This window comes from Dipodomys spectabilis, unplaced genomic scaffold (genome assembly GCF_019054845.1).
Source record: "Dipodomys spectabilis isolate Male_0828 unplaced genomic scaffold, ASM1905484v1 ptg000085l, whole genome shotgun sequence".
Lineage (NCBI taxonomy): Eukaryota > Metazoa > Chordata > Mammalia > Rodentia > Heteromyidae > Dipodomys > Dipodomys spectabilis.
The window spans coordinates 2,413,829-2,433,899 of record NW_024870762.1 but is presented as its reverse complement, the minus strand read 5'-3'; the positions used below and the strand labels follow the sequence as shown (position 1 = coordinate 2,433,899).

Sequence of the window (20,071 nt, the reverse complement as noted above, 5' to 3'; positions counted from 1 at the left end):
GACAAAAAAAAAAAAAAGTAAGTGGAAGTGTGGCTCAAGTGGTAGCCATTAAGAAAAAAAGGAAAAAAAAAGGTAAAAGGATAGGCCCTGAAGTCAAGTGTGTACGCATGCGCACAGACACATATTACTTCTACAACGAAGCCTCATTTCGAGCAAACAGCTGTGGACAGGTCAGCGAGTGCTCTTCAGGACAGCTGAATGGCAGGTCTGCACAGGCAGAGTGGTACACAAGCTGTGCCACCGGTCAGGGGCCACCAGTCAGAGGCAGGTAAGCCTGGTCCCCTGCTCCCCCCCACCCCCCAGCATGGCCTCTGTGTCCAGCTTGTAGAAGGTGTGCGACTTCAACGTGTGCATACATGCTGTCCGCTCCGTCTCCAGGCGTGTTTGGGAAGCCCAGGGCTGGGATGTTGTGGGACCCCTTTCAGGGCTCCTGGCCAAAGCTGCCAAGGGAACTTGAGCACAAGATGCAGCCTTCAGTCTGGACTTTGAATACTCTCCAGATTTGTGATCTTCTGGGAAGAGAAAGAGAAGACAGGTTTTAGCCATAGTCCACTGATTTGTGCCACCAGCTACACACACACACACACACACACACACACACACAAACACACACACACACACACACACACACACACACACACACACACACACACACACACAGAGCAGGTTGTTTAATGCCCAGCACTAGCTATACCTCCAGCCTCTGCTCCTGTGCCCACAGGGGACTGTCATCCTTCCTAGGGTCCTTACTGGTCAAAGCCAGCATTTCTGGGAGCTTGCCAGAGGGGGGAGACAGGACAGGAGAGGAGGGTCTGGAACTAGTGTTTATGTTCGTGTTTGTTTGTGTGTGTGTATTCCTGCGCACGCCAGTACTGGGGCTTGAACTTAGGGCCTGGACACCGATCCCTTAGCTTGAGCCACAACTCCACTTCCAGCTTTTAGTGATTAATTGGAAATAAGAGGCTCACGGACATTCTTGGCTTCAAACTGCCATTCTCAGATTTCAGCCTCCTGAGTAGTTAGGATTCCAGGCATGCAGCCTCTGGCTCAGGCTCATACTATCTTTTATAAAGATCTTAGATCACTCCTTAAGCGATTAGCTAACCTGCACCAGGGGACAAAGAAGGCTCATGTCCTCAGCTCTAAGAAAGGACAGTGAGGCTAAGAGCATTGAGGTCCCGTGCAATTCCCACCCTCAAAATATGCCAGGGATGAACAGAGTGCTGGGGAGATGCAACTCTAGGCAGTCAGCCAGCTCTCTGAAGATGTCTCCAGATGCTTCCAGAAATTATTTCTGAAGAGGGAGGCAGAGGTGTTCCAAGAGATGGGGACCTGGCAGGAAGGCCTTGGTCTCAGGGCACCTCCTACATACAGAAATGTGGCTTAGGGCTTGTCTAGCATGCATGAAGCCCTGGGCTCAATTCCTCAGTACCACATACACTGAAAATGCCAGAAGTAGCACTGTGCCTCAAGTGGTAGAGCGCTAACCTTGAGCAAAAGGAGCTCAGGGATAGTGCCCAGGCCCTGAGTTCAAGCCCCAGGACTGGCAATAAAAGGGGAGGGGGGAGGTGGCGGGGAAGCTAAGCTGCAGAGCCCTTGAAATCTGGTGATGAGTGAAATGCGTGTTCGCAGAGTCTGCTTCTATGCAGATGTCAGCGTGTGAAAATGGACCTAAGATTGGCGAGCAGAGCTGAAGAAAGAAAATGCAGCAGTATGGGGCAAAGCCAGCGTGCTTTGGGGGGGGGGGGGGGGAGGGAAGAGAACAATGTCACTGCTGATTAGAATTGTCCCCAGGACCTCATGAGGAGGCGGCGTTGGAACCAAACCCTAACAGTGCAGATGGAGCAGAGGACGGGAGAAGATGCCCCACGGCCCGTGGCCCCTCAGGTCGGGCCCCTTCCCTGCCCCTCTCACCGGCTGGGCCTCCCTGGTGGGGAACTGGGCATAGTTGTGCCCACTACAGTGCCCCCTGGAGCCCATGAGGCTGCAGATGGTTCGGCTCTGGTGGCTGGTCAGCTGATTCATCAGGTCAAAAGCAAAAGGGGAGGGTCTGGCCACGCGGCCAGCGCCCTCGGAGGAGCGGCCTTGCTGCCTCTGCAGGGTGGTCACGAGCTTCTTGAGGGAGCTGTCCGAGAACTCGTGAAAAAACTTCTTAAAGCTGGGGTGGCGCCGGATCTGGAAGCAGCAATGAAGGCAGGCCATTAGTGCCGTCCCCCATTCCCCCGACACACACACACACACACACACACACACACACACACACACACACACACACACACACACACACACACACACACACACACACACACACACACACACACACACACACACACACACACACACACACACACACACACACACACACACACACACACACTCTGTGCAGCCAGGCCGGCGCCTCGCAGCCCTGGGATAGGTGCGTTCTACCCACCGCCACCCAGAACCCAGTGTGCCAAGTCCAGCCCTCAGCACCAGGATGAGGTGGACAGAGGTAGGTCAGCACCGCACACGGCTTGCACTTCTAGAGTGAACGCTCCGAGCCTCTGCCTGGCCCTCTGTAAAATGGAGGTGAAATCCCCTCCCCCAGGACTGCAGTGGGGATGGTCCATGCGAAACACCCAATGAGTTTCATTTCTCGCCCTGAGGCCCCTCCCACCCCCGCCCAGGCAGACCAGAGGCAGGAACTTGGTACAGGTGGTTTAGATGTTGTGTGATCCCTGAACCATGGAACCTAGGACGGGGTGGGAAAACAGCCACACAGGTGGCTTGGGTGCCTCCAGGCGTACGGGCTGGGGTCTTCAACACAGCCATTGGGGTCTTCAACCAGAAACTGGTGGAGGCGGTTAGGGAAGTTCTGATTTTGCCTGGTTAATTTTACTCTGGTTCCTCAGGCAAAGGGATGTAGATGCTGGTGACTAGGGGTTGAACGGGAGGTGAAGATGGGTACTGACACCCCGCCTTCAGATAGGACCTGTCCTGTATGTGTCTCTCTAGGGAGACTGGGTGTTTGTTTTTGTTTTTCGAGCAGAGAGAAGGACAATCCACACACTAAACGAACTAGAGCCTGGTGTGGTGTGTATACCTGTAATCCCAGCTACTTGGGAGGCAGTTGTAGGAGGATTGCAGTCCAAGACTAGTCAGGACAAAAGCTTGAGACCCTATCTGAAAAAATATCTAAAACAAAAGAGCTGGGGCTGGGGTTCAAGTGACAAGAGTATCTGCCTGCAAATGTGAGGCCCTGAGATCAAAGTCCAACCCTGGCCAACAAAAGAACTAGAGACCCACATGCTAAAGGGTCCGGCCCACAGGCTTGACTGAGGGGGAGCTCCAAGGGGCTGGGGGTACAGGGCACTGGGATGTGAGCTGAGCTGCAGATTCAGGCCGTGCAAAGGCCTGAGCTGGTGGAGAAGCTCTGCAAACACTGTGCTCTTTTAGAAACTCTTGTCCCTCATTTTGCAAAAGAATTCCCAGGGGAGGTTGAGGAACAAAGTGGGGACCTGGACTTAATCGAGGTGGGGAGTGGGTAGGTGACATGTGGGTGGGCCCCCCGAGCGGGCCAAGAACTCACCTGCTTCCCTAGCTGGCCATCCACTTCCTGGAGGAGCACCACCAGCCTGCAGATGAGCAGCTCCTCTGGGGAAAGAAAGAAAGATGAGGGGCTGCGCACGGGGTGATGCCAGCCCCCCATGACGGAATGCCCCAACAGCGCATGCTCCTGTCACAACTCAGCAGCGCAGGAGAGCTTCATTTGGGATGGCTATGCAGCAATAATCGGGTCCACCTGGGGCTCCTGATGAGAAACTGAGGCCTGCCCATGTCAGCAGTGGTGGTTTGGACCCAGGGCAGTTAACTGAGAGGCGAGGGGGACACACACCATGGCCACAGGTACTGGCCCAGGTGAGGGGCCTGCCTGTTTGCAGCGGGCATCGCCAAGTGTGGGCAGCTTGAGATCACAGCACTGGGTTCTACAGATGCTACACACTGGGGCTTCCTTCCCCGGCCCCAGGCTAGTTGGCTAGCCTCATAGCCACTGACTATGAGGGCAGATCAAGCTAGGATTTTAGAGGAAACCAGTGTGGGCGGTCAGATCGGCACTTACAGAATGCACAGCCTCCTCTGCCCTGCCCGAGAAACACTCTCAGCTGCAGCTCTGCCCTGCAGTCCCCTCATTAAAGGGGGGTTCATGTCCCAGCCCTTGCCCCTGCCCCTCCTCTCTCCGGAGTATTTGCAGCTGCCCTTCAGCTTCCCCCTGGAGCTACTAGTTCCTCAGTCCATGGTATCTGTGCCGAAGAAAGGCCCCAGGACGCTGTGCCAGGGGTGAGGAAGGAGATACTAACTAGGATCCCAGGTTCCTTCTGGCTGAGGTCCCCGATCTGGCGTGTGGCCTCTGGTCCTGGAGGGGGTCTCTGACACCCCAGGTGGTCCGGCTTCTGTGGCCCACGTCTCCAAGCCTTCTGCATCTGAGGACGAGAGAACTGATGGCTCTCCACCTGACTCAGATCCGGGGTTCCCAGCCCTGCCCCACCTCAGAAGGGTCACAGAGCTCTGCACCCTCTGCCTCCTCCCAGCGTGGCATGGAGCAGTTAGAAAGCAAGAGACCGAGTGAGCCATGCAGCCGAAGGGGAAGTGGCTGGTCTGACCGTCATAGGCCCTGGGCATCCCGGGCCGGGCCTCACAGCAGCATACAGCAGGCACTACATAAATGTCAGGATCATCAACTACCACAGTCCTCACTCCTCAGTGCCGCAAAACAGAGGCCCTTCCCCCACTCTGCCCAAACTTAAGGTGGCTGTGGCAGGGTGCCAGTAGCTCACACCTGTAATCCTAACTACTCAGGAGGCTGAGATCTGAGGCTCGAGGTGCAGTTCAAAGCCAGCCAAGCAGGAAAATCTATGAGAATCTTATCTTCAATTAACTACCAAAAACCTAAAGTAGAGCTGTGGCTCAGGTGGTAGAGCACCAGCCTTGAGCAAAAGGGACAGCACCCAGGCCCTGAGTATAAGCTTCAGTACTGGGAGAATATAAGTAAATAACACCACAGTGACCGGAGGGGAAACCTGTGTTACTATGGTAACCCGGGGCCAGCCTGCTCACCTGAGCTACTGGAGATAGAGGGCCGGTGGCCACCAACACACAGGGGCAAGAAGCTGGGCCTCCTGGGCGGCCGGGCCTCGGGGCTGGCGGTGTCAGCAGCACTCCCTCTCTTGGGCTCCTTGGACCCATGTTTTTTATGAGAAAAGGCTCTCCGGAGGCTGGACTTCTTCTCCTGGGACCTCTTCCTGCAGGCTGGGGCCAGCTTTTCTACAGCCAATTCTGCCTCCGGGGCTTGAGGTTGCTGGAAGGGAAAAGAGAAACAGTCAAGTTCTCTGGCTTTGAGGAATTATCAGTTGGGCTAGAAGGTGTGACCTGGCTGGAGATGGAATTGGGCACTGGGGATGTGTGAAGGGATGTGTGAAGTCTGGCGGCGGGAGGGGGGGGGGAGATGGGGGGAGACTTAGGAAAGAGGGGAGATGGGGAGGGGTACTGTGGGGGTCCCAAGAGAGGGACAGGGGCCTCTGGGAATGACTTCCCCACCTGCTCCCCCTCCAGCTCCTCGGCATCTTGCAGCAGGGCAAGGATCTTCTGCATGAATTCTCCTACAAAAGACCACAGTGTTAGTCAGATGCCCACTGGTGGCTCATGCCTGTAATCCCAGTTCCTGAGATCTGAAGATCATAGTTGGAAGCAGCCCCAGCAGGAAAAGTCTGTGAGACTCTTATCTCCAATTAACTACAAAAAAAAAAAAAAAAGGCCGGAAGTGAACTGTGGCTCAAGTGGTAGAGTGCTAGCCTTGAGCCAAAATGTGTAGGAATAGTGTCCAGGCCCTGAGTTCAAAACCCCAAGATCTGTACATATACACACACATACATTCACATACACACACACACACACAAGAGCAGAGTGTTCAGTGAAGTTCTTCTATGCCACATGGCTCCCTGGGGGCCCCGAGGGTCCTGATCAGAACTTCACCCCTGCTACTGGTTAGTACTTGTTAAACCAGCCTCTAGCCAGTACTGCCCTAGGTGCTTGGAAGGCCTTAATTGTTTGAGTATCTCCAGCAACCCTAGGAAGATGGTCCCCATCTTGCAGATGAGGAAACTACGGCCAGTCCAGGGACGAAGTGACTTGCCTGTGTTCACATGAGCTCACACTGAGACCCAGGCCCTACAGAGCACCCCATCTCCAGAGGCCTCGCCACAGGCAGCGCCCCACCCCCACGTCATCACCAGAGGTCTGCCTCACGGAGGCCAGCAGTGTGGGTAACTGAGGCTCAGACAGGAGAGGTGGTGGCCCTGAGCTGCCTGCAGCTCCCAGAGAGAGGTCTCCACACGCTGCCTCTCCCCGATTCTTCTTGCAAAAGACCTTTGAGGAAAGGAGGGGTACTGACTGGATTCGGCGGCTCTGTCCAGCGGCGGCTCCTCGTCGGCTCCCTGGTGTTTGTGTTGGCAGGGAAGCTCAGGGGCCCTGGGACCCTCGCCGTCCACACACAGCGCCTCGTGGACTCCAGGTCCCTCTGTGTCTGGGAAGTGGAATGGAAGGGTGGGCGTGTTAGGTGGGCTCAGCGGCTGGTGCTGACCTAACAGGGGACACTAGGGCCACCTGCCCCCCACCAAAGGAATCCCCCCCATCCCGCTGGGCGGTGGCCTGGCCTGGCTTCTGGTTTAGGAGCCAAGATGGAGCTTCTCCATGGCTGCTTTCCTCTCTCTTCTGCCCTCTCCTCTCCCCAGGAACCCTGATCTACAAGATAACTAGCAGGTGCTGCTTCCGTGGCATGGGGGGAAGGACCTTCCTGAATATTCCAGCCTCTGAAGTGGAGGCTGCAGAGAGGAGGATGGCTGGAGAGAGAGCTCAGTGCCATCCCTGTCAAAGGTGTAGGTGCCAGTGTGTGTGGCGTGAGTGACATGTGACAAGCTGGCATTCCTTGACCCTCCCCTGATCGCTCAGAGCCAAGCATGAAAGCCCCAATGGGGACCAGTGCCCTCTACGTGGCCAGTCCCAACCCTGGAAAGAGTCCAGAGCGGGAGGCTGCTGCCCTGTTGCCATGGCAACGCCCAGAGCCCCGCCCAGCTCACTCACCGGGGCTGCTGGAGGAGGAGAGGCGCTGGCCACCGACACACAGCGGCAGGAAGCTGGGCCTCCTGGGCGGCCGGGCCTCGGGGCTGGCGGTGTCGGCAGGGCACGCTCTCCTGGGTACCTCAGAGCCAGGCTTCTTAAGAGAAAAGGCTTTCTTGAGGCTGGACTTTTTATCTTGAGATTTTTTCCTGAGGGCTGGCCCCCGGTTTTGTGGAGCCAGTTCTAACTGAGGGATCTGTGGTTGCTGGGGGGAGAAAAGAGAGAAACTGAGTCAGGCCTCTCATCTTGAGGCAGGGGAAGGAGTGGCCCAGGTGAGGAGAGCCCTGAGCATAGGAGGAGGTGGGGGGGGGCGGGGGAAGGGAGGAAGGGGGAGCAGGGACTGAAAGGCCAGGTGGGGTTCCAACAGGGAGAGGGCCCCAGCCTGCGGGGAGGGGGAGGCGGAGGGGGAGGGGGAAGGGGGGAGGGGGAGGGACTCGCTCCGCCCCTTGCTCCTCACCTCCTCCTCCAACTGGTCTCCTACTTCCTTGAGCAACTCCACAATCATCCAGATGACCGCGTCCTCTGTAAGAGAGCACCACGCCTGTCACCCCTAAACACGCGCCACTCTCACCTGTCACCCCTAAATGCACAGAGCGTTTTCCAACACACACACCCCATCCCCAATTCTCATACCAGCCTGGATCGTGGTTGGGGGGGGGGGGGGCGATGTAGGTATGTGTTTGTACACACACACCACTCCTAAGGCTTAAACTCAGGGCCTGGGTGCAGTCCCTTAGGTTTTTTACTCTACTGCTTGAGCAATAGCTCCACTTCTGGTTTCTTTTTTTTTTGGGGGGGGGGTCCTGAACTCTGGGCCTGGGGCGCTGTCCCTCAGCTCTTCAGCTCAAGGCTAGCGCTCTATCACTTGGCCACAGCGCCACTTCCGGCTTTTTTCTTTTTGCTTATGTGGTGCTGAGGAATCGAACCCAGGGCCTCATACATGCAAGGCAAGCACTCTACCACTGAGCCAACTTCCCAGCCCCCACTTCTGGTTTCTTGATGGTTAATTGGAGATGAGAGTCTCATGGACTTTCCTACCCAGGCTACCATGATGCTTAAATCTCAGCCTCTTGAGTAGCTAGGACTACAGGTATGAGCCACCAGTGCCTAGCCCAACCTTGGCCTTTTATACCAAGTGAGAGGCCCAAATTGCCTCAGGCCACAGGAGGGAACTAACCCCATCTCAGAGAGACTTGGAAGATGAATGGGGAGGGGGGGAGATTCAGAGCCAAAGCATGACTTTGGATGCAAGAAACTGGCCAATCTGTGGGCATCCACTTGGGGTTTGGTGATTGAGGGGCTTTGGGTGGCCTCTCAACCCAATTTGGGCCTTCATTTCTTTCCTGGGAAATGCAGACCCTCCTGGCCCTGCCTGCCTCCCAGGCTGCAGGATCATGGGATGAGAGAAGGGGCTTGGAACCCCTGGAGAGCTAACACTGCCCTTCCAACCTGCTACTTAACTAAGGGGGACAGGGAAGGCTGTCGCAGGCCTGCGACACAGCTGACCCAAGGGCGCCTCCACCACAAACAACAGAAATGGTTTCTTTGATCCCCAGTCAACCTTATTCAAGGGCACTGTGCCCAAACTGCCCTCTGCTAGCTGCTGGCTGAAGGTTTACACAAGAAGAGATGCAAATAAGACTCCTTGGCCCGTCTGCTGCCTCTCACCCACCCACCCCTTCTCCCACAAATCTTGTTTAAATTCCTGCTTTCCACTCCATCTCAGGGGAGAAAACAATTAACTGTAAAGTCTCAATAAGCTACAGAAACACCAAACTAAATGCTTTTCCATTACCTGCATGGATCCCTTCTCTCCTAGCTTGTAAACTATGGCCATTCTTCTCAAGGGAATTGGAGGAATGGAGAATTATAATAATAGTAGTAATTATTATAATTGATTGATTAGATGTCGCAGTGGTATTGTGGTTATGTAGGAGGCTGTGCTTAAGGTCAGGTGCGTAAGTGTTTAGAAAGGAAGCATCGCTTTAGCATGAAATGGCCCTGCAACAAATTATACATGTGAAGAAAACTGGCAGCTACAAATTGTATGTATTAGCCACGCTGGTAGTTCACACCTGTAATCTGAGTTACTCAAGAGGCTGAGATCTAGGAGTGTGATTCAAAGCCAGACCAGGCCAGACAGTTAATGAGTCATGTATCTCCAGTTAATCAGAAGTGAAGGTATGATTCAAGTAGTAGAGCACCAGCCTTGGGTCAAAAAGCTAAGCCAGGGCTGGGAAGGTGGCTCAGTGGTAGAGTGCTTGCCTTGCATGCATGAGGCCCTAGGTTCGATTCCTCAGCACCACATAAGCAGAAAAAAAATCAGAAGTGGCACTGTAGCTCAAGGGGTAGGGTGTTAGCCTTGAACTGAAGGACAGCACCCAGGCCCAGAGTTCAGGCCCCACAACTGACCAAAAAAAAAAGCTAAGCCAGAGCACAAGTCCCTGAGTACAAGCACATACATGCATGTATGCCTGTGTGCACATGCATGTGTGCGGGCACACACACACCCACACACCACACACAAAGTAATTTTGTGTTTTCTATTCTTTCCTTCTATATATATCTTTTTTCTTATTCTATTTTACCATGTTGCTGAATGAATTCAGGGCCTATTACATGGTAATCAAACTCCTTACCACTGAACTGCTATACCCACATTTACTTTTTAATCTATCTATCCACACACACACACACTTGGTTTGTGCCAGTACTTGATCTTGAACTCAGGGCCTCTTGCTTGCTCAGCTTCCTTGCTCACAGCGGGTGCCCTGCCCTTTGAGCCATGCGTCCAGTACAGCTTTTTGCTGGTTAATCCAAGAAGGAATGCCCAGGCTGGCTTTGGGCTGTGGTGCTCCAGGTCTCAGCCTCCTGAGTAACTAGGCTTATAACTTATTAGTGTCTGGCTTACACTTCTATATATTTTCAAATGATATAAATCCTGAAAGGTTGAAAACAAAATCCTATCACCAGGAACACCTAAGACCAGGAACCTTTGTCAGTACACGGTTCAGTTCCTAAGATTCCCCTCTGTGAAGCCATCTGTGGTCAGAAGCCACAGGACAGGTGTGAAGGACCAGAACCACCCTCCAGGGTCTCAGCGATGACGCAGAGCAAGCGCTCTTATTCGGTGATGGCCACCTGGTGGCAGGCAGAAAGGACTCTGAGGATTGGCACTCACGGTCAGGCTTTTTGGGGTCCTCCTTTGGCTGGGGTCCTGAAGCCTGGGGAGAGATGTCCAAGAGTGTAGCACTGCACCCTTCGATGGGCAGGGGTTGGTGGCCATCAGAATCTTGAGCACCTGGAACACAGCAGGTAGGAGACAGGTCAGTGGTTCTCCTGAGACTCTTGTTACCCACAGCTCAGCGGGCCTGCTGCCCGCCCCCCTGCCCATCCCAAACGCCAGACACGTGCCAAGATTTCCATGGCAAAGGGGCTGCTCAAGTCAGGGCGTCATGGAGTTTGAATTCAGGACCTGGGCACTGTCCCCGAGTTCTTTCACACAAAGCTAACACTCTACCACTTTGAGCCATACACACCCACTTCCGGTTTTCTGATAGTTAATTGGAGATAAGATTCTCACAAACTTTCTTTCCCAGGCTGGCTTTGAACCATGATCCTCAGATCTCAGCCTCCTGAGTAGCTAGGATTACAGGCGTGAGCCACTGGCGCCTGGCACCACAGCAAATGGAGGACTTTTACTCTAGGACCCCAAAGTTGGCCTGAGAAGGACCTCAGGACCAAAGGCTACAGGGAACAATCACTCACACAACCCCCTACTGCAAGTTTAGGCCCAAAGGAGCCAAGTCTAGAGCCAAGTCTAGGACTAGCACCGCAGCAGCCATTTATGGATCACTGATGGGATAGGAAGGGTTCCCCATCCCAGCCCCTTCCTACTTCCCGGTCCTCATCCGGGCACCTGAGAGTTAATAGCATGTAACAGTGCAAGGGTTGGGCCAGCTCACACCTTGCCACAGTAACTGTCTATCTCCATTGAGTGGATTAGAATAATAATAATAAAATGGAGGCTCCCAGAGGAAAGTCCCCAGCCCCAGACCACACAGCCCACCACAGTGGAGTCTGGTGTGGCTCGATCTCTAGTGCTCAGCCACAGCGCTGCTCTGGGTTAGAAAAATATTCCCAACCTCCCTGTCCCCTCTGTTGAGAGACACCCAGGCCTTGGGCAGTGGGGTCTGGAAAGGGACCGTTCAGTCTGCTCACCCCTGCAAGCCAAGCCCCGGTCAGCCTCCACAGCTACCCCAACCTCGTGGCCTCTGGCCACCTGGTTGGGGGCCCCAAGGGTTTCTTCAAAATCATGTTTCCTGTGTTTCTTGCGGTTGGCTTTCTTGTCCTGGGCTTTCTTCCTGAGGGCTGGATCCTCTGCAGCCTCTGAGGGCTCAGTGGGCTCCTCCTTCCACTTAGGCTTCCTATGGGTCTTGTCTTTGGGTTCCTCAGAGCCTGTCCTGAGGAGGAGGAAGTTCAGAATGCTCTTCATCCACCCCTGCTGGGCCCACCCTTGGGCCTTGTCCTTCTTGGAGTCTTCGGAGGGCCTTTGCTCCCTGGCGACCAACTCCTTCATCTCCTCTGGAGCCAAGGCTGCAGCTACAGTGCCCTGGGCCTCTGCAGATAGAGTGAGGCTCTCGGAACATCTGGCCACATCGCTGGCCACCCGGCGAAGCGCCCGCTGGCGGGGGGTGGTGCGCAGGGAGAGGCACTGACAGGCCATGGCCTCTGAGTCCCTCCGGGGGGCCTGTGACCCGTCCAGAGACCCGGCTCGCCTAGCTGCCGGGGACTTCCTTGGGCCCCTCCGGTCCTCCATTGGGCTACAACCAAAACAGACAGCTCCCTTAGGAAGGCCGGTGAGAACGGCCAAGGCCAGGACCCACGCCCCCTGCCCTGCTGTGAGTAACTGTCCCCTCCCAGGGACAACTGTCCAAGGCTGCCGACATGTTCTCCCAAAGGAGCACAGAGTCATTATCCCCATTTTCTAAAGGAGAAATTCAACTGGGCCTCACGGCTGGTCCCTGGAGGACATCGCTTCCTGGAGAAATCAAACCCAGCTCTAACCTTCCCTTACTCCACTCACAGGACCTTGACTTTGAGCCCTGAACTGAAGAGAACTGGCATTGTTGTAGAGCTGCGGGGTCAGAGGGATTTGGGTGTGAGCAGCAGGGAATTCAGGCAGCTAGAGCCAGAGGACTAAGCCCACCCCTTCCTCAGTGTGGGCCTTGGGCAGCGGTGCCCTGAGGCTGGCCATGTGCTCACCAGGCCGAGATCACCCTGTCCACTCCTAGGACAGCTCAGGGCTTCCCACGGCCCTGACTTGGTATCGTTTAGTGGCCTGGGACATTGATTATACATTTGTATCCCATTCTTCACCTTTACCTACTGATTCATTTCTCTAAAATGTGTCCTCCTAATACATCCACACAAAGCAAAAAAGAAAAATCTATCATTGTGGCCGGCTGAACACCAGTGGCTCACACCTGTGATCTTAGCCTCTCAGGAGGCTGAGATCTGAGAATCATAGCTCAAAGCCCAGGCAGGAAAGTCTGTGAAACTATCTTCCATTAACCACCAAGGAGCTGGAAGTGGAGCTGTGGCTCAAGTGGTCAGGTACCAGCCTTGAGTGAAAAAGCTAGATAACACCCAGGCCCTAAGTTCAAGCCCCAGAATCTGTCATTGTAATTCCCTATGTGCGGGATACATGGAAACATGAGAATAGCACAGGGAGACATAAAGGTGGCAGGGGCCAACACCATGCCTTCCCTCCTCCCAGCCCCAAGGTGGCGCTACAACCCCCGCTGGCTGCATCAGAGGCCCTTGGGTACCACAGCACTGTTGGGTATCAGATGTGGCTGGGCTGGGCTGGCTTCGAACCACAATCCTCAGATCTCAACCTCCCAAGTAGCTAGGATTACAGGCATGAGCCACCGGTACCCCGCTCCTGTACCAAGAAATGATCCTCTATGTTAGAGATACAGTCAGGAGCAAGATGTATGGTGTATACAAAAACCAGGACGCCTGGTCCTCAAACCAAGCAGGCTGGGGCTCTGAGCAGACATGACAGTATGGCTCCAATCCCTTGCATTGACCCTTCAAAGAAAGGATTTTGGGGGGGGAGAGGGGGTAGATAGGAGTGTTTTGGTCTAGGGACTTGAACTCAGGGCCTGGACACTGTTCTTTTCTTGCTCAAGGATAGCGATCTACCTTTTGTAGATCACTCTACCTTTGTCTGCCTCTAACCTCTGGAATGTTCTGGAAGCTCTTTTCCAGTTCCAGGCCACGGTGGGTGGTCCTCTTGCATCTGCAGTGCTCTCTCTGGACAGGTAGAGTCGGATGGTAACATTAGCCGACAAGATTGATATGACCAACCCCTACCTCTGACGTGTCAACCACCCTGACGTCTTCCTAGATGTCAAAGTCTGAAATTCATCACAGCAAGACTTTCTTTCTTTTTCTTTCTTGTTTGTTTTGGCCAATCCTGGGGCTTGAACTCTGGGGCTGGGTGCTGTCCCTGAGCCTCTTTTGCTCAAGGTGAGTGCTCTTCCACTTGACCCACGGCACCACTTCCAGCTTTTTTGAGTCACTTATTGGAGATGAGAGTCTCATGGAAGTTCCTTGCCCAGGCTGGCTTTGAACCATGATGCTCAGATCTGAGCTTCCTGAGTGGCTGGGATTATAGGCGTGAGCCACTGGCTCCTGGCTAAGACTTTCACTTTCTCCCTACTCTTTCCCTTGTGTGTGCAAAGTGCACAGCCACAGATGGCCTTGATTCTGGGAGAATCCCACCCAGGGCTAGACCAGAAACCGGGAGAGCGCCCTGGGCGTGCCTTCTTGGCATGGAACCCGGTGCCCAGCGGCACGTTTATCACCTGCACAGAGGCCATTGCTGAGCAAAGTCCAAATGAGGCCAGGATCAGCCAGGTGACGGGCAATCACAGGACGTCTGAGACCTGACATCCTGGTGACACATTTAACAACCACCACCAAGCAAGAGGCAACCTGGGAGCAGGAAGTTCACCTATTTTTCCCAAGCACGTGGCTGTGTTTGGTCCATTTTCTAAACATTGACCTCATCTGTATCGGGTCTCCACCATGCCTCTGACTAGGACGAGACATACGGTTTCCTAGAGAGAGAGGCCACGCCCTCCTGGGCCCTGTCCTGCCCGCAGTAGGCACTGGGCCGAGGCCCACCTGCCACCCACCCTTGCGGCAGCTTCAAGGGACAGTATGCGTAGCACACACGTGTAGACCCAGTTCACACCTACAGACACACATCACACTCAAGGTAAAAATCCAGTATTTTCTGTCTCAAGCCTGCCATTTGCCATCTTCCCTGTCTACCTCTGAAGTCCCATGAGAGAAGACCAGGCTAGCGTGCTCCCCACTGTCCTCCACCACCCTGCCCTAGTCAGAGAGACCTCGGTGTTTGTGGGACAGAGAAAGAGTGCACACAGAGGTGAGCAAACTTGCTGGTTCATGCTGACAGACAGACACACACAGACACACACACACACTACTGTGACCTGCACAGTCACGTGCCTGTATTTACCCAGCAGAAGATGCCTGCACCCCCTATAAAAAAAAAAAATGGCCCGTGTCCATTGGTCCCGCTGGTAACTCCCCCTGAAGGGGCTAACCACAGGGTCTAAGCACAGAGCCCCTGTCCTGGGACCCCCTACGATGGTAGAACCCCATTGTAGCAACCCTCCCTCTCCAAATGTAAGTTTTCAAGAGGCTCCCAGGGGCCCAGAGTGGGGGTCAGGGTGGTCAGCCCTGGGCCTGTCCTGCTCCATACCTGCCATCCCTGTGCTAGTGAGCATTCAGGACACCCCCTTTCTTTTTTGGGGGGGTCTCACAGAGGCTCCTGTGGAGTGGTAGCCCCTCCTGGTGGCAGGGAGCTGCCATCTTGGATAAGCCCAGGCCTGCGTGAGGGCCTTGGAGCTAGAAAAATGCGCTGCGGCAAGTCTGGCTTTTGAGGCTAGGCAGAAGTTGGGGGGGGTCACACGAGAGGAGGACCCCTCGCCCCACGTGTCCTCTCTGCCCTGCCTACCACCCCAATTGCCCAGGCCTGTGGGTGCCGCCGCCGCCGCCGTGTTCTGGTTAGACCCATCCCACCTGGGTACCCGGTCTAGCTGCTGCCCAGCTGCCCATCATTCACTTAATGCTGAGTGGGGTGGGCAGGACTTCCGGACAGGACTCCGCGCTCAGCATCAGGGCCTCCCCTGCCCCAGCCTCAGGTTCTAGGATCTCCAAGCAGGCTCGTGGCTCCGCAGGGAGTATGGGCTCAGCTTGGGTCAACCCACAGCTCCAAGGAAAGCGGTGGGGCCTGGCCTGCTCCACCTTGTCCCCACCAAACAAACTTTCTGTCACCCAGCACCTGTTTTCCAGAAGGTAGGAGCTTTTCGCTGTTTTCTGTTTGGTTGGTGGGATTGTAGATTGGTTAGCTTCGTTTGTTTTGTGAGACAAAGTCTATGTACCCTTGGCTAGCCTTGAACTCTAGCTCCTCCTGCTTCAGCTTCTCCAGTGATGGGATTAAAGGCATGTGTCACCATGCTCAGTGAGACTGTTTTTCATCTTTTCAGAACTCTGACACTCCAAGGCATGAACTGCCCAGTGGTGAGCCTTCAGGCGCTGTGGAGCAGACCTAGCTGGACTCTGGGGATGTGACCCCCAAAGTTGGAGAACCCTAAAAATGATCACTGCTCCTTTCCCTTCCTAACTGAGAGCTTGTGTCTCCTCACCATGCCCTCTATCCAAGAGCAGGCTCCACCTTCTATGAAGTCTGTATCTCACCCTATGAAATGTTCTATGGGGAAACCAACCATGGGAGAGGCCCACAGAAGTGAAATTCCCTTGCTCAAGGTAGCAGCTAATGATAAAATGATTGGGATTCGTAGTCTAAGCTAGCTCAGAATTCCTCATTGAGATGGAGTCACTATATCCTACCCCCTCTTCTCTGAAAATGGGGGGCTGGACTTAGGGTCAGACCCTAAGTCTCTCCTCCCTTCAGGACTTGTAGATGCCTCCCCGCAGGGCTCCAGCCCTGGAAGGAATGGGGAACATCACACCAACCTTGGCCCGCGGAAGTGGCTCCGGTCCCGGTTCACCTTGGCCTCCAGAGCACGATGCTGTAGTCGCTGCGGGCTGGAAGTTGGAGTTTCTGAGGGTCTTGAGCCCTTTCCTGGAGGAGGCGTTCCTAGCCCTGCTGGTAAGTTTGCTCATGCCTTGAGCAGTTATATCATATCTGCCAGAACTGAGCTCATCAACAGCCAATCAAGAGCATCAAGGGCCAGCCACCTGCTCACCTGTCACCGCCCCTCTCGGGGCAGCTTCCCCTGCTCAGGGACGCCAGGGAGGGGCCAGGGAAGAGTTTCAGCTAACAACTTCCTTATTGAACTCAGGTCCCAAGGAGAAACCAATGATCAGAAAACAAGTCCGTGGAGTTGTAAACAAGCCTTCAGGAGAAACACAGGGCAAAGGGAAAGGCTGTCTTGCCACTCCTGACCCTCCGCTCCCTCTGGCGCTCCTGGGATGGGAGATAGAATGGAAGGTCGTTGATGGGATACACATGTTTCTGGACCTGTAGACAAAAGGTGAATTTGGAAGCTGTTTCCAAATCTTCCTACTCCTAGGCAGGACCACTGTGAGTCTTGAGAGAACATTCTCAGAGGTTTTCTAAAGCCAGAGTTTTAAGCCAGGCACCAATGGCTCACACCTGTAATCCTAGCTACTCAGGAGGCTGAGATCTGAGGATTGTGGTGGTTTGAAGCCAGCCCAGGCAGGAAAGTAGAACACCAAAAGCTGAAAGTAAAGCTGTGGTTCAAGTGGCTCAAGTGGTAGAGCACTAGCCTTGAGCAAAAGAGCTCAGGGACAGCGCCCATGCTCCTGAGTTCAAGCCCCACGACCAACTTTTTTTTTTTTGTCGGGAGTAGGGCTTGAACTCTGGGCCTGGGCGCTGTCCCTGAGCTCTTCAATTCAAGGCAAGTGCTCTACCACTTGAACCATAGCACCACTTCCAGTTTTCTGGTGGGTAGAGATAAGAGCCTCATGGATTTGCCTGCCCCTGCTGACTTTCAACTGCAATCCTCGGATCTCAGCCTCCTGAGTAGCTAGGATGACAGGCATGAGCCAACAGTGCCTGGTCGACAATATTTTTAATAAATAAAATTTTAAAAAGAAGAATGAAGTACAGTGCTTTATGCTTATAATCCCAGCAACTCCAAGTACAAGAGGATTATGATACGAAGTCAATCCTGGAAACAAGTTAGTGTAACCCCCATCCTAGCCAATAGAGCTGGGCCTGGTGGTGCATGCCTTTTATTCCAGCTAAATTGAGGCATAGATAGGAGGATCACTGTCCAAGACCAATCCCAGCAAAAATATGAGATGCTATTTGAAGGGGCTAGAGATGCAGCTCGAATGGAAAAGTAATGACTTAGCAAGTACAAGGCCCCAAAACCAAATCCCAGAAGAAGGAAGGAAGGAAGGAAGGAAGGAAGGAAGGAAGGAAGGAAGGAAGGAAGGAAGAAAGAAAGAAGTGCCACTTTCCTAAGTCCTGTCTGCTGTGTACTACCAATACCTGGCCCTACCGTAAGCCTCTGTAAGGGTGCAATATTTCATTGTTGCTAGCAGACTTATCAAAGCTTCTTTCATTCTGCCAACAGGTTTGGGACCCAGCTACGTGCCAGACGCTGTCTCAGCGTTGAATTTTGAGAATTGGTTAATCTAAAAGGTGACCTAGACTTCTAACAATGATTAAATCTTATTCCCTATCTTTCATTTATGTGTTAAACACTTCCTCTAGGCCCCGCGTGGGCTGGGCTGGGACGGGCTGGGGCTCATCAGCACTCAGAGGCCAGCAGCCTCAGCTCACCCCTGGTGCAGCCACAAAAAGACACAGAAAATCAAAGAGCAAGTGGAGGGGCGTGGGAGCCTGCACACCCCTGCACCGTGGCCAGCCGTACCCCTCCCCTGGTACGTCACCAGTACCTCCTGCTTTCAGGGCTCTGAAGGGGTGACCCAGCTCTGTCCTTGATGCCTGTCCAAGACCATGTCTTGGGCTCAGGACCTAGAGTCAGACTGAGGTGGCTTGCTGATAGGGGCCAAGGCTAGATAAGAACCAAAGAACTAGCCAAGTGCTGATGGTTCATATCTGTAATCCTACCCAATCAGGAGGCTGAGACCTGAGGATCATAGTTGGAAGCCAGCCCGGGCAGGAAAGTCTATGAGACTCTTTTTTTTTTTTTAGGTCGGGTCGTGGGGCCTGAACTCTGGGTCTGGGCGCTGTCCCTCAGCTCTTCAGCTCAAGGCTAGTGCTCTACCACTTGAGCCACAGCACCACTTCCGGCTTTTTTCTTTTTGCTGATGTGGTGCTGAGGAATTGAACCCAGGGCCTCAGGCATGCAAGGCAAGCGCTCTACCACTGAGCCACCTTCCCAGCCCACCCCCCTTTTTTTTTTTTGGTGGGTTGTGGGGCTTGAACTCTGGGCCTGAGCGCTGTCCCTCAGCTCTTCAGCTCAAGGCGAGCACTCTACCACTTGAGCTACAGCGCCACTTCCGGTTTTCTGGTCGTTTATTGGAGATAGGAGTCTCACGGTCTTTCCTGCCCGGGCTGGCTTTGAACTGCGATCCTCAGATCTCAGCCTCCTGAGTAGCTAGGATTACAGGTGTGAGCCACCAGCGCCCAGCTAAGTCTATGAGACTCTTACCTTCAATTAACCACCAAAAAGCCAGAAGTGAAGCTGTGGCTAAAGTGGTAGAGCCTTGAGAGAAAAAACTAAGGGACAGTGCCTAGGCCTTGAGTTCAAGCCCCAGTAACAGCATACAAGAAAGGAAGAACAGGTCTAGGAATGTGGTTTAGTGGTAGAGTGCTTGCCTGGCTTGTGTGAAGCCCTGGGTTCCATTCCTCAGTACCACATAAACAGAAAAAGGCAGAAGTGGCGCCGTGGCTCAAGTGGTAGAGTGTTAGCCTTGAGCACAGAGAAGCCCAGGGACAGTGCCCAGGCCCTGAGTTCAAGCCCCAGGACTGGAAAAAAAGAAAAAAAAGACCCAGAACCCATTTTAAAAGTATGAAGATAGCCAGGCGTCAGTGCTCACACCTGTAAATCCTAGCTACTCAGGAGGCTGAGATCTGAAGATCATGGTTCAAAGCCAGCCCAGGCAGGAAAGTCCATGACACTCATATCTCCAAGTAACCACCAGAAAACCAGAAGTGGTGCCGTGGTTCAAGTGGTAGAGTGCTAGCCATGAGCTGAAGAGCTGAGGGACAGTGCCCAGGCCCAGAGTTCAAGCCCCATAACCAACAACAACAACAACAAAAAAAAAAGTATGAAGAACTTCAGGACAGATAAGAAAAGACATAAATGAAGCTCAGGACCCTTCCAAGTTCTGGGCCAGACCATTGGGCCAGGAAGGGGCCTCTACTGGAGACATTCCAGCGAAGTCCGGGGCGGGGGGGGGCAAGAGGGGGGGGCTGAGGAGGGGGACCGAGAGAATGAGAGAGCATATTTTGTGAAAATTTTATTTAAGCATAAGATATGGGGGGGCTAGGGTGACCCCCTCTGTATGAAGAGGAAGTATGCTGATGAGCAAGGATTCGCCTCACCAGCAGTTCCAAGGAACAAGGCGAAGAAAACATTTCCCTGGGGAAATCCTGGCTTCCCAGAAATCTATCCCCATCCTGACAAAAGGGCTTTATGTTGAGAGATGGGCAATGACTTCAGAGCAAAGAGCAAATCAATCGCCACACTCTCGACCAGAGCCACACCCTCAGTCCAGAACCCACTGGCTCAGGGTCCAGCCCAGCCACCTGGAAATAACTCCTCCTGTCTCTCCTCTCCGAAAGAACAGCGACCTTCTTCTTGTTCAGGGCCTTGTCAAGGAGCCGGGCGCACCTGTCTCCTGTCCCGAAGAT

General features: G+C 53.9%; 1 protein-coding gene across 1 annotated transcript; it reads right to left on the bottom strand.

Moving 5' to 3' along the window:
- Window positions 1-473: 473 nt before the first annotated feature.
- On the bottom strand, window positions 474-11,971 carry Bnip5 (BCL2 interacting protein 5). Its single transcript, XM_042683881.1, has 10 exons — window positions 11,374-11,971; window positions 10,334-10,453; window positions 7,610-7,674; window positions 7,117-7,357; window positions 6,428-6,559; window positions 5,575-5,636; window positions 5,095-5,335; window positions 3,569-3,633; window positions 1,915-2,175; window positions 474-512 (listed from the first exon to the last, which is right to left on the bottom strand). The coding sequence occupies exons 1-10, from the start codon at window positions 11,969-11,971 to the stop codon at window positions 474-476; spliced, it is 1,824 nt and encodes a 607-aa protein (XP_042539815.1).
- Between the last annotated feature and the right edge of the window lie 8,100 nt (window positions 11,972-20,071).

What these genes read in the sequence shown, in the direction of transcription:
- Bnip5 (XM_042683881.1), bottom strand. Translation starts at nt 11,971, where the DNA reads ATGGAGGACCGGAGGGGCCCAAGGAAGTCCCCGGCAGCTAGGCGAGCC. An exon ending in AGGAGCTGGAGGGGGAGCAG is followed by an intron (nt 5,336 to 5,574) that starts GTGGGGAAGTCA and finishes TTTCCCTTCCAG; the next exon opens with CAACCTCAAGCCCCGGAGGC. An exon ending in CCACCAGGGAGGCCCAGCCG is followed by an intron (nt 513 to 1,914) that starts GTGAGAGGGGCA and finishes TTCTCTTCCCAG; the next exon opens with AAGATCACAAATCTGGAGAG.